Source organism: Nicotiana tabacum, chromosome 16, assembly GCF_000715075.1.
Source record: "Nicotiana tabacum cultivar K326 chromosome 16, ASM71507v2, whole genome shotgun sequence".
NCBI lineage: Eukaryota > Viridiplantae > Streptophyta > Magnoliopsida > Solanales > Solanaceae > Nicotiana > Nicotiana tabacum.
Window position 1 is genome coordinate 31,408,843 of NC_134095.1, and position 20,370 is coordinate 31,429,212.

The following is a 20,370-nucleotide window of genomic DNA, read 5'->3' on the forward strand; positions in this document are numbered from 1 at the left end:
ATTTTTCACTTATTTAAGTATTTGTTAAATATCATAAATAATGCTCAGATGTAGCTACTTGAGTATGGTTCAACTGAACCCAGCAAGCAATTTCAATATGGAGCTTATATATATAGTGTGTAAAAGATCACCAAATTTCAATAAATACTACATTCTGAAACCATAAAGTTAATTGTGTAATGAGTTCAATGATAAAAATATAAAGATTGAACCCGTCAAATTAAAATTTTGGATAGGCCTCTGCTTATAAGTCATGTACTTATAAACTAAAATCAATCAAAACACGTAACTTGGTGATCCTACAAATGATTTTTCATCTTATAAGTTCTTTTGATTTGTCAAAACTTTTTACTATTTTATTCGTAATATGTTTTTATAGTCTCCAAAAACTCCTTCCGAAACAAAAGTCCTACATCCTTTCAATTCTATTTGTTGTCATCCTTTTTCATGTAAAGTTACTCCTTTGTATTATTTTTAGATAACATTATGGGTATATTCGTCACTTTAACATAAAAAGAGCTTATTACCGAACATATTCATTGTTTATTTTGAATTTCATTACTTCTATCCAATCATGTATATGCTTATTCATACAATCCATATCAACACTAATTATTTCATTACATGATGCTTATCACATCTCCCAACTTATGGCGTTTCATCATATAAATACTTTTGGTTTGACCATTTTTTTCTACTACTTCAACCCTAGTATTATTTTTGCAAACGTCAATATATCCTTTTCAGAATAAAATCCCTAAATTCCTCTCCAATCTATTAATGCAGTTTTTTTTTCATGTAAAGATAGTTTTAAATTTATAATTTATAATTTTTGTTAATATATTAACTTCTTGTTATCAGGATCATCACTTCAATCCAAATAATCATTTTCAGCACTTGATACTTACCAATTAATTTTAATTAGTTAAGCTAGACAATGGTTTAGTTAATCTCAATATAAAAAAAAAAAATCAAAATGGAAAACTGCAGATTTTAGTGGACAAGATCATCAAAACTTCATGTATTCTTCTAGTGATAATTTAACTTAGTAGACTAATAGTGGAAATTTGGTCCCGAGTGTTGACTGTCTACAATCCGTGAAGGGAAGTTTATAAACGAAAAGAAAAAGAAAACACTATGTACATCTGAGCAAATGGTGGAATTTTATTGCTTCACAAACCAGAAATTAATCAGAACCTGGTAATACAATTCAAAGAGTTAACAATTAATACACTATTTTACTTTGAATTGGAATTATTTGAGCACTATACAAAAAGGGAACTCTGAATATTGCTTAGTTTGGTGGAGCTTCAAGACGAATATAGTCATACATAATCCCCTGGAAAGGACTTTGGTTTCTTGGTTGGCCCAAGTAAATAGTGTTATCTCCCTGCACTAGCAGATTTCCCTGTATGTCTATATTGTACAACCAATATAGGCCATGAATTCCATGCCTAGCAATTGAGTTATCTCTTCCAATCAATCCGGTTGAAAATAGAGGCCGGTTTGTGTTCGGATCATTCACCCGAACCTGCAAGTATAAGATAAAAAGTATTAGGTAATTGACACAATTTCATTAAGGCAGAAGCTAGTTATTTGCCAAATAAGAGCTAAGTTAACATCAATAGGGATCAGTGTACCTGCACTTCAGCTAAAGTTGCAGATGCAATTGCAATGCGCAATTTATAAGTTCCTCCTTGATTGACCGAATCAAGTTTAAATCTGATTTGCCACGTCGTTCCTTGATATGTGCCATCCTCTTTTCTCCTACAAAGAAAGAGCCAGATATAAAAAGAGATGGCGGTTGGAGGAATTATGACTGATGGAAAAATGTAACAGCACATCATCGATCCCAATTTACATGACACTCTTTAGACACATGGTAACATATTTGGTACTAAAACGTCCAGATAAGTGTTGGTGAAAACATGGAATTTAGCATAGTATTCCAGTTTTCAGACACACCACAGCTTAATTCTGCTTCATGGCTGGTGGAATGAGAAAAGGAAAGGGGGGGGGGGTTGTTCTGAGTTAATCTTGAAAAAACACAAAAAACTTTCTTTATCACCTAGGCGACTTAGTGATATTTTGCATTTTTGAGTAAGAATAGATATCAACCAGCTTTTTAGGTGGGTGGCACTTGATTTTGACAGATGGAACGAGTAAAGAAGACTCCCTCAGTCCCAATCAATATGGCACTCTTCTGAAAATTCTGACATTTCTAATAGTGAAATACTAACACGTACGGATAAATATTGGTGAAAAGCATGGAATTTAGCATAGCAGTTCAGTTTCCAAACTCATTAGATTACTGAATAGCTCACCTTGGAACCTGAGCAAAAAACCAGTCTTTACTATAGTCACTTTCTCCAGTTACATACACAAGGTCATCCTTTGGATATAGCTCGGAGTATCTTTCCCACAATCCATATTGCCTAAACCTGTAATTTAAAGACAACAACAAAGTGTTTTTCTCAGTGCATATATATGCTGGACACATGCGATGAATTTTGTCAAAGAGAAAGGAATTATTTTAACTAGCTGGACACGTTGAAACATAAGGTCTATACATAAAGATACGTTACTAACCTATCAGGATGATTGACGAAAAGCTTGTTGATAAATCTTGGGTTGGGTTCAGGAACAAAAAATTCTGCAGCAGTACGATCAGGAATGCCTATTTCCCATAATGTGGGGCCATCCCTTGGAGGCTGATATACGATTTCGTCCACATCAACATTACGACCTGTTTCAATGTATCATGGAATCACATGAGATTCAAAGTGTTTGGTTAAGAGATGGTAGTTGAAGTGCAAGTAAGTCTGGAGTCAGGACCTGGAGATATGGAAATGGGAGTCTCATATAAATAGTCCCCAATGAATCCAGGGACCCATGCATAAAGATTGTAGTCCCCCGGACGTATATTGTTTATGGAGAAGTATCCATCGTTGTCTGCTGTAGCCCAAAATTGGTAGTCCTGAAACAGAGAAATCCTAAGTTTTTACTTTCTTTTTCATTTTTCAAGTAGCTAAATCATTTTGCAACAAAATGAAAGATCAATTAGAGCTTCCAACTTTAGGGATAGGATTTGTCAGCTTGTTCTTTGGTCTTAGAAATCAAGTTCACACTTATTTGTTATAAGTTTTCAAGAAGCGGAGGGGGAAAAAGAAAAGAAAATACATATACATAAACAGAGTTTTTAGGGTGTATAATCATCATACTTGTTTTATGCAAGTATCTCGAAAACATTGTTTAGTTAGTTGATAAATAATTAGGTTAGCAAAGATGACCTTGCATTCTTTTTGCCAGGAACCAGCTTCTCCTGGTGGAGCAAGCCCAACATAAGCGCCATTTGCTGCTATATAATCATCATTAATGTACCTATCAAAAGTAGTCATAAGGCTTTAAAAATCGTATTTAGACTTTAAGTTTGAATACAATATTTGAGCTAAAAGCATTATGTCCTTACTTGTCTTGAACCAAAAGTCTTCCACTAACATTGCCCCGTTGGTCTGCTGATGGAAAATCTTCTGATGCTGGAAAACAGTAAGGCCAGCTTAGAACTTCAACCTGCATCTGCAACAGTAGCTGATATAAAAACTTTGAACTCATGCATATACAAAATTTGGAGTATATTTCAAATCCTTTCACTGCTAAACCTGTATGTTGGCATCATCCCATAGAGCAACAGGATCTTCCCCTTGCATAACAGAATTAACATATATAAAAATGGGGCCAAAAACTTTCTTCCATGCTTCCCCTTGAGCAAATTTTGGTGTTAGATCGTCCCCAGCGTAATGAGAGCTTAGAAACATCTGTTAATATCACATTTTCACCCATAAATGACCAATGTGTAGCCACGGAGAAGTATCCTATTGTTGTGAATTTATCCATCTTGTTGAAAACTTTCATGGTAAAAGTACTGAGTTAGAAGAAAGGCCTTACAGCTAGGGTAGTTGGACCGACATGGGATGTGAGGTTCTGTTTGACAGGTCCACCAGATCGAAATTCATCACTCGGAGTAATTTGCCAGAACCCCACAGGTGGATCCATAGATATCCAGCCATGGACCTTGTTGTCTTTATTATCGCATGAGTACTGGTATTTGTCATCGACCTGTGTGCATGGGATTAATCAAACCACTAATCATTTCTCTATAGCAGTCTAATAACACTTAAGGATCTATACAAGTTCGGGTACGATCATAGCTTCATTCATTCGTTGAACCTTGGGGATCACCATTAGCATTGAGGTCAATCACCACACTATCTCTATCATATATACGACATGACACGAAGCGAGAGTGCATGGTCAACACACACCTAAAGTGCCTACGTTCCGCTTGCAGCCAATACAACCACAACCTAACTTGCACGAGATTCAACAACTGAAGCTACTGGTAGTCCTGAGGGGGCGACATCCTCCTATAATAGTTAGCAGTACTTAACAAGCGAGTCATCGGTCTGAGGAAAGAAAAGGACCGCCTTTGAAAAAAAAAAGGAACTCACTAGGCCTTCAGAACAAAGGCGATTATGTTCATACTTCAGACGATCTGGCTAATTCTATATACAACTATCTAAATTTCTTCTATTATATATAAAGGCGTAAGGGCGAAGGCCTATTTAGCGCCTTGGAAAAGGTAACCTGTTAGGTTGGCTCTATATTTGTTCGAATAAAATGCTTAGCCAATTCCACGCGTCTAAACCAAAAAGTCCTTTCTTCTTCCAACTTTTCGATCTTCCCATTCATTCCCTGTGTTCCCTCTTCCCCCAATTCTTCCCATTCTACCAACAACATGAGTTACTGTTAAAAAGTTTTTAACTAGTACAGGCATAAACTTTTTTAACCTGTCATCCGTATTAAGGACTGTCATCAGATTAATGAACCGATATTCCTCCAGTGATCAGCTATTTAGTCAAGTATCAATGGGTTGGTAAAAAACACAAATTTAGAAGAATAGTTTAAATTTTTTTTACCAAAACCTTATGTGGGATATAATTTTCTTAATAAGTTGATGAAACCAAATAATCAGTAAAAGAAGAGTTACCTCTCCTCTTAGCTCAGGCTCCACGGGATTATTAAGTAGGACCGCTTCTGCATAAGCAAGGCGTTGGCATCTTGCAGGCAATCGGTCATCTGGTAGAGGCATGAATCTTTGCCTATTGTCTGCCACAGCCATGTAATGAAACCTATTCATTGAAAGTACCAAATTTATCATGAAGTAGTGATTACAGAGCCAATAAATATTCAGCATCAGGCCAAAGAGCAACTGACCTCTAACTAGGTGGGACTGCATTGATTACGTTTTCCAAAATAAGATTTATCTAAAGTCTATAGATCAGGCATTTGGTTTGGAACATATAAATAGTTCTGCTTACTAACCACTACGTAACGCATAAGGGTAGAGAAAAGAGGAAAAGTTCTTCTTACTTATCTTTCCGGAGCTTGAATGCTATTCTAGTTTCACCAAGGCTGAAGGCAGGCCACTCAGGTGAACCAACATGCTCATAAATGGCATAGGAGTAGAAACCAGAGCAGCCACGGAGCAAAATAAACCTGTTGCATCATCATTAGCTTGATTAACACAATTATATGAGTAATGCAACACTAATAGCATGCACATTCTCATTTAATCCAATATGAAATATTTAGGAAAGAGAACCTTTTGTCAATATTCAGCGGAACAAGTTTGCCTTGGAGGGAGGGATCCCATGGTCGGGAAAATGATATCTCAACCTGATCGTCTGTCTCTGTTATAACCTTGAAATTTGTACCCTTGATCCTACATGATAATCGATAATTTTTTTCGCTTAAAATTAGCCATATTTTCATTGATTAGTTAAAAATAAGTAATACAGTAAAAACTTACACTTCAAATACTCCACTTCTTCCACCATCTAGAGAATTCCAGACGACGTCCCAGTATCTGCATATTACATTCATAGCTTAAGGTCACCAGTTCTATATTCCAATACATAAATGACCAACATAAAGAAAATTATACTTGTAAAAGGAAACTACTTATCTTTAGAATCTAAAATTCTATCATACTTGTTTCAGATGCCTTAGCTTGTTTTATGTCCTAATTTCAAAAATTTATGCCAGGTTTCTCTTTGCACTTTTAAACTCTTAGGTTTTCATGAGTTCAGCCTAAGGAATATGCAAGAAACATGTAAGTTGAAGCCAATTACCCTCGGTTGGATTCATCATTAAGGACTTCAAGTAGATTATCAATGCCATTATAGTGTATTCCGGTGACAATTCCGTCCGGATTTGATAACGTGACTTGGACTATGCCATTATCCATCATCACCTGCAAAAAAAAGTAATGTTGTAATGATTTTCTCTGTGTAGAAGAAAACTCATAAAGCTAACCACTATCTACTTTCTTTCCTCTGTGTTCATAATGTGCAAGCATACTCACATCCTTATTTATCTTTATGTAGAATTATCAAAATGGATGAAGTGCAATAACTGATACACAAGGGATATAATAGCAGAAAACAGAAACAAAACAAGCCTTGAAAAGAAGCATGAGGACTTGTTAACAATACATTGTAAAAGACAACATTTTCCATATTTCTGTTTTTTTTTTTTTTTTCTGAAAATACGCAAGACTGTAAGAGACACTGTTCTACTGCTTGCTGGCAAGACAAAATTGCAATGCAACAACTTCGCCAGTTCAAACAATAATTAAGGGGAACAAATATGAGTTTAACTAATATATACTGGGCAGTGCAAAGAAGTTTATTCTATCAGGTCACTTAAAAGTCAATTATGAATAACTTTTCTATAGATGGAGCGATAACCTGTAAAACATGGTAAATAATCAATTACACACACACACACACATATATATATATATATATATATTCAAGAATCCTTACATGGCGATCCTGAATGTACAACTTCACTCCAATTGGGGACATTGTTCCAGGACCTCCGCTATGACAACAAGCTCCTGTAAAAGACAAACAAGAAAAAAGAATATTAAGTCTGGCTCATTAAAATGCTATGAATTTTATCCAAAGTACAGTTTGCATGGGTAAAGGGCAGCCCGGTGCACACTAAGCTCCCACAATGCGCGGGGTCGGGGGAAGGGCCGGACCACAAGGGCCTATTGCACGCAGCCTTACCCTGCATTTCTGCAAGAGGTTGTTTCCACGGATCGAACCCGTGGTCTCCTGGTCACATGGCAGCAACTTTACCAGTTACGCCAAGGCTCCCTTCCTATAATTTGCATGGGTAACTATAAAATTTCACAGGCTCAAAAATGGTGTTGAAAAAGAAAATTGTTCTTCTTGTGTTACCAACGATTTGCAGTAATATGTTACGTTGGAGCTATGAGTTGAGATATATAAGTTACACTAAAAGATATGTCACATATATATAACAATCTACAATTTTGTAATTAGACTTAACTTTAACTACAGGGAAATGAATTCTTTTATTTCCTGGCTTTAGCTTTAATAATCCACTTTTGCTATTGCGCCACTATCGTTTGGTGAAATTAGATATAGCTTGGAAGTAAAGACGCCTGATGGAATAATATATCAAGTAATCATGCATTTATGTATGTGTTATATTCGTATCTTTTAAAATTTATGTATCCGTTTTTTTTTTAATATATATAAAGTTTATATCTTAGATACGAAGCAATAAACTTGAAGTTTGTGACAAAATTTGGTAAACCTTTTTAATTTTAGTTAGTAGATAAGAATCATAAAGAATGAGAAGAAAGACGGAAGTGGATGCTAATTTGGGACAAGTCCAAATGAAAATCGAGTGTTCAATTTTAATCTTCTTTTTTCTAAGAATAAACTTTAAAAGCTAAAGAGTAAAGATAACAATATAGGAATTAGGAGGTTGCTTATAAAGCAAAGTATTATAATGTAATTTCATTCCTCTGCAGTATAACTTTAAGATTATTATTTAAACAGACACATATAACGCCAGAAAAATGGACAAATATAATACCAGAAAAAAAAAAGAAAAAAAAAAGAGACGATTATAATAATAACCTGCTAGTATTTGGGGGCACGTGTGAATACGTAGTTAGACGTCGTACCTGTTTGTACAGCGCACGCGCATAAGCATTTTATCATGTGTTTGAAACAACGCCGATAACCCATCGTGTTGCTTCGCTGTCCCCGTCCAACGTTATGAGTTAGCCGTCCATTTCAATTACGCGCCACCAACTTCCGCCGTATTCCACCCACCCCACCGCTTCTGCCGTCAGTTAATGTGCTGAATCGCCGCTCATCAAGTTTATATCTGAAGTATTATGATCGAGTATTCACACTCGGTCAGCGAAAATGGACTTCAATTATCTCCACTTCTGTTCCTTTTATATCACAGAGATCATTATAAGCTTTTATCGTTTTTGGAATTGTATGAGTACTTCAAAACTGAATGTAACAGATATTAAAATTATATATGTAGTGGAACTTCTCTTTTGTAAGATGATAGTGAACGAGAGCAGGGGTGGTCATGGTTCGGTTTGGATCAGTTTTTTCTTAAAAAGAAATCAAATCAAGTAAGTCGGTTTTTCAAATATTAGAACCAAACCAAACCAATTAAATCGTTTTTTTCTCGATTCGGTTTATGTCGGGTTTGTCTGTTTGTCGATTTTTTCGGTTATTTATCGATTTTTTCTTAAATATATGACATACACTACCAAACACATATTCCGGCGACCACATTTTCAACGTAACACTATCAAATCAATTGTCCTTTGAGAAATCTATTATTTACTAAAATATATTGATGATAATTGAATCAAATACTTTAAGGACTCAATTAAAAATATATTTTTTTAACATGAAATGGATTCTTACACTTAACAAAAGAAAACTATCAATCAAACCAGAATATAACGCTAAAGAACTGTACTAAAAGTGCAAATGATTAACATTCACCATAAAACTTTTGAAATTTTATATAAAAATATGCATATATAGGTGTAATAATAAATTTGAAATAGCTACTCCCATATTCAGTTTGGTTCGGGCTTTTTCGGTTATTTTTTTATTAACGCCAGAACTAAACCAAATTTGATTGGTTTTTAAAATTCAAAACCAAAACCAAACCAAACCAAAAAGTATCGGATTTTTTGATCGGTTTGGTTTGGTTCAGTTTGTCGGGTTTTTATGAGCCCCTAAACAACGAGAGTGTGGGAGTTGGTTGCTCTGTTTCACAGCGAACGGGCCGACAGAAATACCCTTTTCGTTTTATGTTTCTTGCTTTTTCTTTGTGGTTGTTATTATTATAGATATTGTTGTTGTTTCATTTCAAATTTTACAATTTTGGATTGAAAGAACACAAAAAGGCAATATTTATGTGTTTGATATAGGCGACAATTAATTTTCATGAAAAATAAGTTTTAAATATATATATTAGAGATTATTAGATAGTATTATCAAATCAAATAACATTTTAATGAAATTGAGTATTATCAGTTGGTAATAATATCTAAATGAGCACTTTGCCATGGGGTACATTTGATATTTTTGGTGAAGTAGGACGGTATACAAATTACCGGCAGTTGAACAAGTTAATGATACACACAATAGGTGCTCACATTTTAGAAGAAAAGATTCCTCTTTTATGGAAATCATCCCAAAAAGAAAAAAAAAATAGCAGCCAAAGACTTTCTTCTGAAAAAAGCATTTTTCTAAATGATAATTTATGTAAGACCAAACACACTCAAATTCTAAGAAAACAACATAGAAACAATCGGATTTGGAACAGTAAGAAATGACATGAGAAGATATTTCTTTTTTCAATTAATGTATTGTTTTTTCATGTGTGCAGTAGGGCAAGACAATAATAATGCAATACCAAAAAGAGAGATTATTATCACGTGAGCTGACAAGAATTTAGAAAGTGCACATAACACGCTTATGACGGGAGAAAGATCGGAATAAGTGTTTGTATACAAACTGTTGGTGAACCCATGCATTGAAGCCTGATTCTTGAGACATAACTAACTGCAGTATTAAAGCATGCCTCGTGAAATATATATTATTAGAGTAGAGGTTTCTTTAGGCCACCAGAGTCGTTTGCGGGACAGTTGAAGGTTGGGCTGGCATTTAGTATTGGTAGCTGGGGCTTTCATGCTTGTCATAACCAAAGTTGAAATGGAGCTTCGAGCTAATTCTTGGCAGAAAGAAACAAAAAATCATGAGCCTTGTGCTTTTTTAGGTACATGAGATCAGTGTATATGACACGATCTCCTCATGGTGGAGAAGTTGCAAAACAACTCTATTTTTTGATACTATATTAATTATATCCACAATTCTGTTTCCCGGGTATTAACAAAGCAGAGCTCGTGAACATAATCATCGTGGAATAATATTCCGATACAAACACCATTGCTTCAACAAGAAGAAGAAGGCAGTCACATTATTTTCACTACCACTAGAGATACAGTTTGATCAACTTCCACTTTACATAACACCCGTATGCAGTTCAACTCATCTCATAAGAAATGGATTCGCATATTAAAGACTTGTACAGATGGAATATTTAGGCATATAGTTATACTTATAGTAAGTTCTCTGATAGTAAGAAATTCTGGTGATTTGAAGTACCAGTTGATGGATCAAAGGAAAAGCCTGCCGACACCCATCTTCAGTACTAGTGTAATTGAGTATGCTCGAGTTTCCTCTGGAAAAGAAGTGAGCCTAACAAGACTGCAATGCCTGTTATCGCGATTGTAAACAGAAGCCGCTTTTTGGAGAATTCTTGTGGCTGCCTTCTTGGAGGACCACGATCTCTTTCAGCTGCATGCGTGTTCCTTTGAGAGAAACCAAAGAGCAAAGACATGACAAATAAATACCAGAACTTGACATGCAACAGATAAACTATGGTACTGAAAGTTCGATTAGTGTTCAAGATCTGATTTCCATTTATGGGTTCGAGAGATAATGATGGAAATTCAATCCAACAAACGAATTGCAAATAGGTTCACTATAGAGAACAAATATGAAACAGACCACATGCTCAGGCCTAGGAACTTTTGTGTCTATCAATTTTACTTCTAAAGATAGTAAAATCATTAAACCTACTGTTTTAGAACTTTCTGCATAGATCATATGCATGATCCGACAACTGCTTGTTTTCTTATTCACTATTTTTACACTAAACATCAGATTTCTTATTTAATACACTACTGAGACTTGTGACAAAGGAAGCCCCTACATCCCAAACTTGGATTCCAAATACGCAACATCGTCAAACTTGAGGCACAGAGTCTAAACAAGTGAGCATATTCTATATGTAAATTGCAGGTGTGCTGGCCAAATCACATTTTAATTCAATGCCATGGCACATACTAACAGAGTAGAGAAAATTATTTAAGAGTTGAAATACGGCAACGGGTGATGCCATGATAATATATTGGAAAGAGAATTGCTAATTTAACTTTTGGTAGCTGAAGAAAAACAGACTTCTTTAATAAACAAAGAGAAGAGACATGAAAGACTCATATCACAGAAAAAGATGAAGTTTTTCTTAATCAGAATAAAGAAGAGAAGAAAAAGAAGCTCAAGTGCAAGCTTTGGCTACATTGGAGTCTCAGTCTTTAAATGGATGGTTAAGATGAGAACTAAAGAGCAGAAAAACATCTTTAAGGTCTTAGTATGATTTCCATTAAAATTTTGCATAGTTTAACAGCAACTTATCCAAATAACCCTCTCATTACTCATGCATGTACCGTTGTCCATAGGGGATTCGACCGAAATGGATTACATGGTGGTGTGCCTTATGAAATTACTTCTGGGAAAACTTAACATGTACATTTAATGAAGTCATGTCAAAATTTCCCCTAAATTCATTTTTAGCTATAATGATGATAGTCCCCTAAGTTGTGACCACACAACATGATGCATTTATAGGGATGTTTCCTCATAATCTGCTTTACTTATTCTATTCCTTTTTCGTTTGCAGGGAGTTAAGTCCTCATCAATCACTAGGACACAAGATCGACAGTCCGATTGTTGTACCAATAAGAGAGGAAAATAAAACATTAAGCCAAGAGTGACAGAAGATGCATATTTAGACAAATCATAACAGACAATAAGAGTGTGAGGGAGCCTTATCAAAAACAAAAAAAAAAAGTAAGAGTGTGAGGGAGTTACATGTTTCCAATTGGAGTTGAACTTAATTTAAAGAATAATACTAACAGTTGGATCTCAGATCTCAGATCTCAGATCTCAGATATCTATATTATAAAAGACCTCGATGAGAGAACATTTGCGAAAAGCCAATTAAATAAAATACTTTGTCCTTAATACCTGGAAGATTCTGCAACATTGTTTATGATTCCATTGCATCTACTCTCATGAACATTTATTTCTCGGAGTCTAATATATCTGCTACAAAGATGACATAATTCTGTTCGGTTCCCACATACTTCCTGATCAAGACAGTGTAAATATCACAACCAAAGAGTAAGATGCAAAAATCCAATCACTCCTGAACATAGAAAACACAAAAGATGTCAGATGATAATTCTTATTACCTGATGCTCGAATAAGTCAATCGCAGGCAAAGGAAACTCGCAATACTCGCATGTCACAATCCTTTTTGGGCAATTTTCACCTCTATGAACAGCTAGAATCTCACGTTCCATTGTCTCACTACACAAAGAACAGGCAACCTAAAAATAAACAAGCACAGTAATCACATCAAATAGGTATAGTTTGGCCTACGGAGTTAATCAAACCACAAAGAAGAAGGAACAGAATACTATCCCCTGTCCCACAGCAGCCCCGCTCTCAATAAGAAATGAATGGAAAAAAGGTGAGAAAACATTTAATCAATATCTTCTACATAGATCCTTAAGAAGAAAGAAAAGCAATAACCTAAATCCAGCACTTAACGCTGGTTCTCCTATTCAATATCCCTATTACTTATCCAATGATAATCCCTGAAAAGCAAAGGCACAAGCCAAAACATTTTTGGTTCTCTAAAGCCTCACTACCTCTGGTTTGCACCATAGAAGCCAGCAGTCTGTTCACAGAGCACATTTTTGGACGACATATTCAGCTAAAAGTTACAACTAACATCAGCTGTTGTAAGCAAGAAGACAACAAAATATACTTGCTCAGTTGCTCTGCAGGGCTTACTACCTCTGGTTTGTGTGATAGATTTTAGCAGTCTATTCTTAGAGCAAGTCTCTATAAGATATATTCAGCTAGTTAAAACTTAAGATCACTTGTTGTAAGCAAGAAGACAACAAAAAATACTTGTTATGCAGGCTAAGCATTGTTGTAAGTTTCATATAAAATGGATTTTTAACTAATACACTTGTCAAACTATAATGCCCACTATGAGGAATCATCTTGGTTTTGGTAAACGGAAGAGCATTTCATAGCTTGAGATTTTGCTGGGGTTAGGGGTTGCTCAAGTGTTCAACCATAAATGCAGTTTACCTTATACCTATTCATGTTATTTATCACTGATCAAAACCTCCTAAATTGTTTATAAAAAATTCTACAATGGATCACATGCAGCACCCTGTCACGTCCATGTTCTATGCAAAGAATTCAGTAGCAAAGCCTATTTACCATAGCTTATATTTAGAATCGCAATATACACTAAGCAAATATGAAAAAGGCCCAATGAAACCTATCTACTCAGTTGGTTATAGAAACAGCAATTGAACATCAGGCAAATGCACATAGATGACTTTGAAAAGCTATAATTCATTAGAACAAGACTAATTGAGCAGCAGAAATTCCCATTCATCAAGCTTGTTTTTCCAGTCAGTTTCAATGAAGATTTCAAAGACCCTCTTATGCCATTCGAACCAGAAGTTCAACAATGTGGCGACATGTGAGGTATGAAAGCTAGTGAGTTCTTAGACCACATCATCCTAAAGAGCAAATCCTTATTATCCCCATCTTCAAATTCCTTTCAGGAAAGTACACCATGAAGTAGATACTTCTTGTTTTCAACTTACAGGAATATACAACTACTGATGCCAAAGAGAACGAGCCGGTGAAATCTGTCGGCTAATCCAATCTATTCATGTTTATAAACACATATATCCTGTAATTGCAACAACAAAAAACATGACAGGGTAAAACCCCCTACTCCATACCCATTCATTTTTATGTATATAAATCCCTCAACAGTAATTGATGCAGGGTTAGAATTCGTGTCGTGCACTAAACCTACACATTATGCGGTGCGCTCTCACCACCGAACCAAAGCCCTCGGGGGCAAACAATTGGTGCAGGAACAAACATAAATACAAAAAGAGAACATGAATGCATGTTTACAAACATATATAGCTAGATAAGGTACAAATGCATTTATGTAAACATTATATACATGATGGGCACTCCTTGCGCCTAAAAGTCGAGAATAAGTAAGATAACAAGAAAAGTATCTTGTTTCCTATATTAGGATTACAACCTCTCCCATTGCTCCCAAAGAGTAAAAGAGGTCAAACAAATAAGCTCACTTACCGGAGCATGAGTGCTCAAGAAATGTTCCTCTGCAAATTTTTTAGGAACCATATCCCCACAGATTTTACATTTTTCAAGATTCCGGGAGCAGTGAGCAAAATGCAAATTGAGGTTGGTGGAAGGAATTGCTCTGTCACTGTAAATATCACTGTTCAATTAGCAAGTGATGAATGCCTCAAATTCAGAAGTAAACAGAAGGATCAAAATCAATACAACCGAAACACAAAATAAGCATGATGCTAGAAGCCATGCATAAATGGCAACATTGCAAGTAAACTACAACAACAACATACCCAATGTGATCTCACAAGTGGGGTCTGGGGAGGGTGGGTTGTATGCAGGCTAGAGAACTACACGTATTAAATTCATATATATTCTATGTAGCTTCCCCATCACGCAGGGGATAAGATTCTTCTTCGTCGCAGAATCAAGTCTAAAAAACAAAATTGTGCCAATAAAAAGTTACATTAATCCACTAAGCTGACTGAAAAGATCAAACGGATTCTAATTGTTCCATATTAGACCATATGGGTAGTTAATAGGAAAAGCAACTTTCAAGTGCCATAATTTTTCGTTAGTTAAGCTAACAATCATAATAGTTAATACACATTTCTCTCTTCCTAGCAGAAGAATGGCATTAAATTGTACCCAGAAATAAACATGGTTTGTATTTAACTTCATATTATCTTCATCAAACAAACAGAACAAAAACGAAAAAAAAAAAGTTTAAAAAAAAATTTACCAGTGACTGCAGATGCTGGTGGCTTGATCAGAAGCTACAGACATTACTCTGCTCCAAAAAGATCCACGAAAACCTCAACCTTTGGATTAAAATCTATGATATCAAAGAGAACAAAATTGAATAATCAATAAGATACTTAAACAAAGAAAACGGAGTTAGGTAAGCTAATTGGGAATCCAAATTAGGTAAACCAATAATTCCAATTAAAATTTGTGGTGAATTAAGATAGAATAATTGAGGATTTTATGCTTGGAGTAGGAAAAAAAACCTAAGATTCTGAGAATTGGAGCTTTCGATAAGATCGATAGAATGATCAAAGGATTGATCTGTGTATGTCCCTTTTTTGGATTTTAGAAAGACAGACTTTTGGTCTCCCTTTTTAGCTAAAGAAAACCGGAGAGAGTCCACTTTGACGACGATTATCGTTTCCTTTTACTTGCCGGGTTTGGAGTCCTATGATTCAGAAACTTTTGTCGGTTTTCTCACGCTCCTTTGCTGGCGCGTGTAAGCAGTAAGCGATGGGCTTGATTGGGCTCATCGGTTCGATTGGGCCGATAAGTTCTTGGGTCAATCCCAATATGATATGGGCTTGGATGTGATCCCCGAGACCCAACTTGAGGGTAGTGGGCTGTTGTTCTGTGCTTAAACTTAAAATAGATGGTGGATGTATAATATATATTTAATCGTGTATAATTATTGTATAATCTATGTATACTGTTTTTAATAAGTAATAGTGAATTCGACAGGCTATTTGTGTAAAGATCCCATCTAGATTTTGCATTCGGGGAGGGGCTTCTAAATGCGTAAAAATTAGGGCAAAATACAAAATTGGGCGCTCGGCCGAAACTAATCAAATTTTCTTAGTAAAAAAAATATATTTTTTCTTATATATATATATATATTATCAATTATATTTATGGGGCAGCTAAAAATATACATTTTTCTAAAATTAGCCCGGGTGGCCAATAATGTCAAGATATTATGGTGAAGTTCTACTTGTGAATTTTTTTGAACTTCACCACCTATGCTGGCATTTATTCGCATATTAATTTGGAGTAACTTTGTCCAAATTTATCAAATACTTCAATCACTGCAAATTGCATTATAAATTTGCACTAGGGGTCTACTCCAACTTGTTGGTCATATATATATATTGTTTTTAAAAGTGCCGGATTTCTAGTCAATTAATTCGGACAAAGGGAAACCGGCGCTACCTACGAAGAAATTGAGTACTACTCCTATTTTGCATAACGGAAAAGGGCCAGAACATGCCACTCCAACTAACGGTTCCTCATTTAAAAAAAGAAAGGTTAAATACTAATTACGTGACAAATTTCATTGGCTTATTCTAAAACAAAAGACCCATGTCCATACCCAATCTGTTGAACCCGAACCGGCCCAAAATAACCCATCGGCTCCGACCCATTAACAAATAACCTAAATAAAATACGAATTTCACCCAGTTTGTTAGCCATCGTTCTTCTCTCCTCTTTGCAGACCAAAATTTCCCATCTCCCACCTCTCAAATTGAATTCTCAAATTCAACAAAATCAAGTCGGAGTCCTCTATAATGTCGGAATCTTCTACTTCTTCTCGTGAATCAGGTCAGTCCCGCACTTGTTTTTGCGGATTGACTGCTAACCAGTTTACTGCTACGACACCTATGAATGATGGTCGTAGATTCTTCAAATGTTCTTGTCCTGAAGACATTGCTTGTCGTTATTGGGAATGGCGCGATGAAGAACTTCAGGCCCATGTGTCAATGTTTATCCACACTCAAAAGATTTCATTGAATGTCATTCGTAAAGAAAGGAACAATTTGAAGGAAGACCCTGGATGAATTCTTAGGGTGTCTTGCTTGGAGAAGAAAGTGTCTTGCTTGGAGAAGAAAGTGTCGAACTTGGATTCAAATTTGAAACGATGGAAAAAATTTATGTTGTTGTCATGGGCGTTTTTTGTCTGTGTTGTAGCCGTGAAGACCATGTGTTGAAGTTGTAGTTGCATTTTTCTTTTGTTGTATTATGTTAATGGCTTGGTTGCAATGAATAAAGTGTTGAAGTTGAAGTTGCAATGTACCCAACTGGGCTTAATTTTTTGTTTGTCAACGAACAAATATGCAGTTTTTGAAGTAATTCTTGTTGTGTTCAACCAAGCAAATTCGACTATTGTCCATTATAATCTCTCTTTCTTTTTCTTTTTTTTGGATCATCTGTTATTGGTTTGTGATACACTAAGATATCAAGTCCTCATGGATAAGTATAATTTGCAAGTTTAATTTGCTATAGGTTTGTGACTATATGCAGAAGAGCTTCAGCAGATGTGTGTATTTGTTAGAAATTTTATAAAAGAAACATTTGAAACATTTGTTAGAGCTTCAGCAAACTAAATGTTTCAAGTGCACAGGAAGTGATCTCAAGCATATTCCAAAATAGAGACTTCAAGTGCAGAAGCCTTTGTGCAGTAGGGCCAGTACTAGAATCTAAAATCAAGTTATCAGTTCAACCATCAGATGGGCACATCTGAAGTATTATCCAAACAAGAATGGATCACTGGGATCCAAACATAAAGATTCAAGACACAATGATATCATCTGTGCCAATGTAAACTAGAGTGCATTTAAAATCAATTCTACTGAAATATGCGCTCTCTTTAGCCAATAAACTAGAGTGCATTTAAGCCAAACAACATGCTGTTACATTGTTTCACCACAAATTAAGCCCATCAAAAAATATTTTGGGGTGAATCAACACAGCACCATTCATAACTGATTCACCACAAAATAACAAAAAAAGGTTTAAGTTTGAATCAGTCATTACAAAACATTCAAGGATCTAAATGAAGTGGTTGCTACTTAGAGGCAGTTTTGGCCCTCTTAGCCTTTAGCTTGTCAACTCTTGCTTCCTTTTCGGCTATCAATTGGTTAGAAGTCACAGCTGCTTTGCCTTTCCAAGTCACCTTTTTGGGTGAATAGGGCAAATTAGTAGGCAAATTTATACCAGTTCCATCTCCCTTGAAACTAATCTTCCTGGTACCGGTAGGTTTTTGGTGCAACTTTCTTTGTTGAATCATAGTCCAAGCTTCAGATATCACCACTGGCCTCAAATCCGGATCTTCATCATCATCTCCATCTCCAGTAGCATCATCAATATTATCTTCATCTACTGTCATGTTAGAAGGTGTAACAGCTTGTTTACTTGTCTTCTTAGTTGCATCATGTTTGTGTTGAATAGGTTTATTTGCTTGACTGGTCTGTTGAGCAGATTTCTTTGCTTGACTGGTTTGTTGAGCAGATTTGTTTGCTTGACTGGGTAGTTGAGCTGGTGGTTCACAAGCTGGTGGTTCACTCAAAGAAACATTGTATCTAGGAGTAGTCATAAAGGCAAAATCTGAATTCTGACTGTCTTGAGGTGTTGTCAAGGGCACATCTTCCACTGTTTGAGAACATTCTCCTTGGACCTACAAGACATAAAACATGTGTTTACTATGGAACTAAAATTGTTGAACTACAAACTCATTTCAGTAAGGTTTAAAAGAATACCAATGGACAAGTTCTGATATTGTGACCAGGTTCACTGCAGTACCCACATGAAATAAGAAGTCCTTTCCTTGAAGTAGACCATAACCCCTCTCTCTTCCTAGCCTTATCATTTTCTCTTGTTCTCTTGACCTTTGGTCTACCAATCATTTTATGCACATCTGGTGGATCCATAGCATGTTTTGGCTTAACTTTTCAGAATTTATTACCTCTAACAGGTTGTATCTTATGCATATACACCATCATGTAGGCTTCTTTGGAATACCACCAATGCGCCTCACTAAAAGGATCAAGCTTTTTATGGAGTAAAGCTTTAATGCATGAGGGCATGGTATTCCAGTTAAGTCACATGCCCTGCATGTACATCTCTTCAATTCTAGGTTCACTACATGCTTGTCTGGACCTTCAATCACTTCATATCCAAAGTCTCCATTAAAGTCAACTTCACATTCTGCAGCAATAGCTCTATAATCACTATATAGCTCTATAATCACTATATAGCTCCATTCTGCAGATATTACCTTTTGCATATCGGACATAAATGTCACTCCTTCACCCTCTTGCAAATCCAAGGAACTTCTTAGCAACTCTAGAAACCACTTCCAAGTCCTACCAGTTTCTTTATCAACTACTGCCCAAGCTAGGGGATAAAAGTGTTTCACTGAATCTTGTGTCATATCAACAAGTAATATTTCCTTACACTTTCCTTTTAGAAAAGTGCCATCCATACCTATTAAAGGTCTCAATCCTCCTTTCCAACCATTTTTCAAAGCATGGAAGCAAATATACATTCTTAGAAATTTCCTTTTTCCTTGTTCCAAAGCATCTTTGGATATGTTTATCACCACATCAGATCCAGGATTGCTATCCCTCAACTCTTGAGCATAAGCCTCTAATATGTTATAATCAACAATGTAGCTACCCTCTAATTTCTCTAACACAAGTCTTTTAACCTTCTTCATTGTGGAATAACTAACATTAAGTTTGAATGGTTCCTCCAGATCCACTCTCATGTCTTTCACTTTGTACTTTGGATTATTTTGAACCTTGTTCTTGAAATAGTGTGCTAAAGTATTGGCAGTAGCTCTTCTATTTTTATAAGCTGGGTCACAGTTATGTTCCAAGTTTAAGGTCTTGATTTTAAATCCCTGATCTTTTTGATCCAAAGATATATGGCACACAAAAGGACATCCTATGTCATATTTATATCTCACCCTAGTAGTGTCACTCTTCTTTACTTTAAGGCCCTTGCTACTAGCAACTGCATAAAATCCCACAACTCTTTTAGCGTCAACCAAGCTTTTAAAACTCATTCCCTTTTCTAGTTCTTTGTATTTTTCTAGTTTTTCAGTGACTTCTTTAGTCATTTCCTTCATGAAAAGTTCCAACTGCTCACTATCATTGTCACTAGAATCAGTTTCACTAGCACCCTCTTCATCAGAGGAGTCACAATCAGTACCAACCTCTAATGTGTCAATATTTTGTTCATTATACTGAATAATGTTAGGAGCTATTACTTGTTCTTCACCTTCATGTACAGCAAATACCTGAACCACATTGAACTTGGCAGATAGTATAGATATTAATTTTCTAATGCCCTCATTACCCTCAACCAC

At 35.7% G+C, this 20,370-nt stretch overlaps 2 protein-coding genes across 3 annotated transcripts; both read right to left on the reverse strand.

Annotated features, from left to right (window-relative positions):
• Nucleotides 1–1,144: 1,144 nt before the first annotated feature.
• On the reverse strand, nucleotides 1,145–8,404 carry LOC107814403 (uncharacterized). The gene is made up of 16 exons (XM_016639814.2): nucleotides 8,069–8,404; nucleotides 6,888–6,961; nucleotides 6,192–6,313; nucleotides 5,870–5,926; nucleotides 5,663–5,782; nucleotides 5,431–5,556; nucleotides 5,048–5,189; nucleotides 3,946–4,116; nucleotides 3,660–3,815; nucleotides 3,470–3,576; nucleotides 3,291–3,381; nucleotides 2,836–2,977; nucleotides 2,590–2,746; nucleotides 2,325–2,441; nucleotides 1,641–1,767; nucleotides 1,145–1,531 (listed from the first exon to the last, which is right to left on the reverse strand). Exons 1-16 carry the CDS (start codon nucleotides 8,130–8,132, stop codon nucleotides 1,295–1,297), a joined length of 2,010 nt encoding a protein of 669 aa, XP_016495300.1. The 5' UTR covers nucleotides 8,133–8,404; the 3' UTR covers nucleotides 1,145–1,294.
• Nucleotides 8,405–10,377: 1,973 nt separating this feature from the next.
• Nucleotides 10,378–15,657, reverse strand: LOC107814404 (uncharacterized). Of its 2 annotated transcripts, none has more exons than XM_016639818.2 (6): nucleotides 15,488–15,657; nucleotides 15,220–15,312; nucleotides 14,478–14,613; nucleotides 12,524–12,661; nucleotides 12,297–12,418; nucleotides 10,378–10,798 (listed from the first exon to the last, which is right to left on the reverse strand). In XM_016639818.2, the coding sequence occupies exons 2-6, from the start codon at nucleotides 15,261–15,263 to the stop codon at nucleotides 10,639–10,641; spliced, it is 600 nt and encodes a 199-aa protein (XP_016495304.1). In that variant the 5' UTR covers nucleotides 15,264–15,312; nucleotides 15,488–15,657; the 3' UTR covers nucleotides 10,378–10,638. The 2 variants fall into 2 exon arrangements, with proteins under 2 accessions (XP_016495304.1, XP_016495302.1); XM_016639816.2 differs by having other exon boundaries at nucleotides 14,478–14,625; nucleotides 15,488–15,637.
• Between the last annotated feature and the right edge of the window lie 4,713 nt (nucleotides 15,658–20,370).

Bases quoted from the DNA above. Each gene is read 5' to 3' on its own strand.
- LOC107814403 (XM_016639814.2), bottom strand. From the start codon at position 8,132: ATGGGTTATCGGCGTTGTTTCAAACACATGATAAAATGCTTATGCGCG. The intron at 4,117-5,047 runs GTAACTCTTCTT...CCATGCACACAG, and splicing joins AGCCTGAGCTAAGAGGAGAG to GTCGATGACAAATACCAGTA. The intron at 1,532-1,640 runs GTACACTGATCC...TTATACTTGCAG, and splicing joins CAACTTTAGCTGAAGTGCAG to GTTCGGGTGAATGATCCGAA.
- LOC107814404 (XM_016639816.2), bottom strand. From the start codon at position 15,263: ATGTCTGTAGCTTCTGATCAAGCCACCAGCATCTGCAGTCACTG. The intron at 14,626-15,219 runs GTAAATTTTTTT...CTAATTGAACAG, and splicing joins ACCAGCATCTGCAGTCACTG to TGATATTTACAGTGACAGAG. The intron at 12,662-14,477 runs GTAAGTGAGCTT...GTTTATTTTTAG, and splicing joins TCTTGAGCACTCATGCTCCG to GTTGCCTGTTCTTTGTGTAG.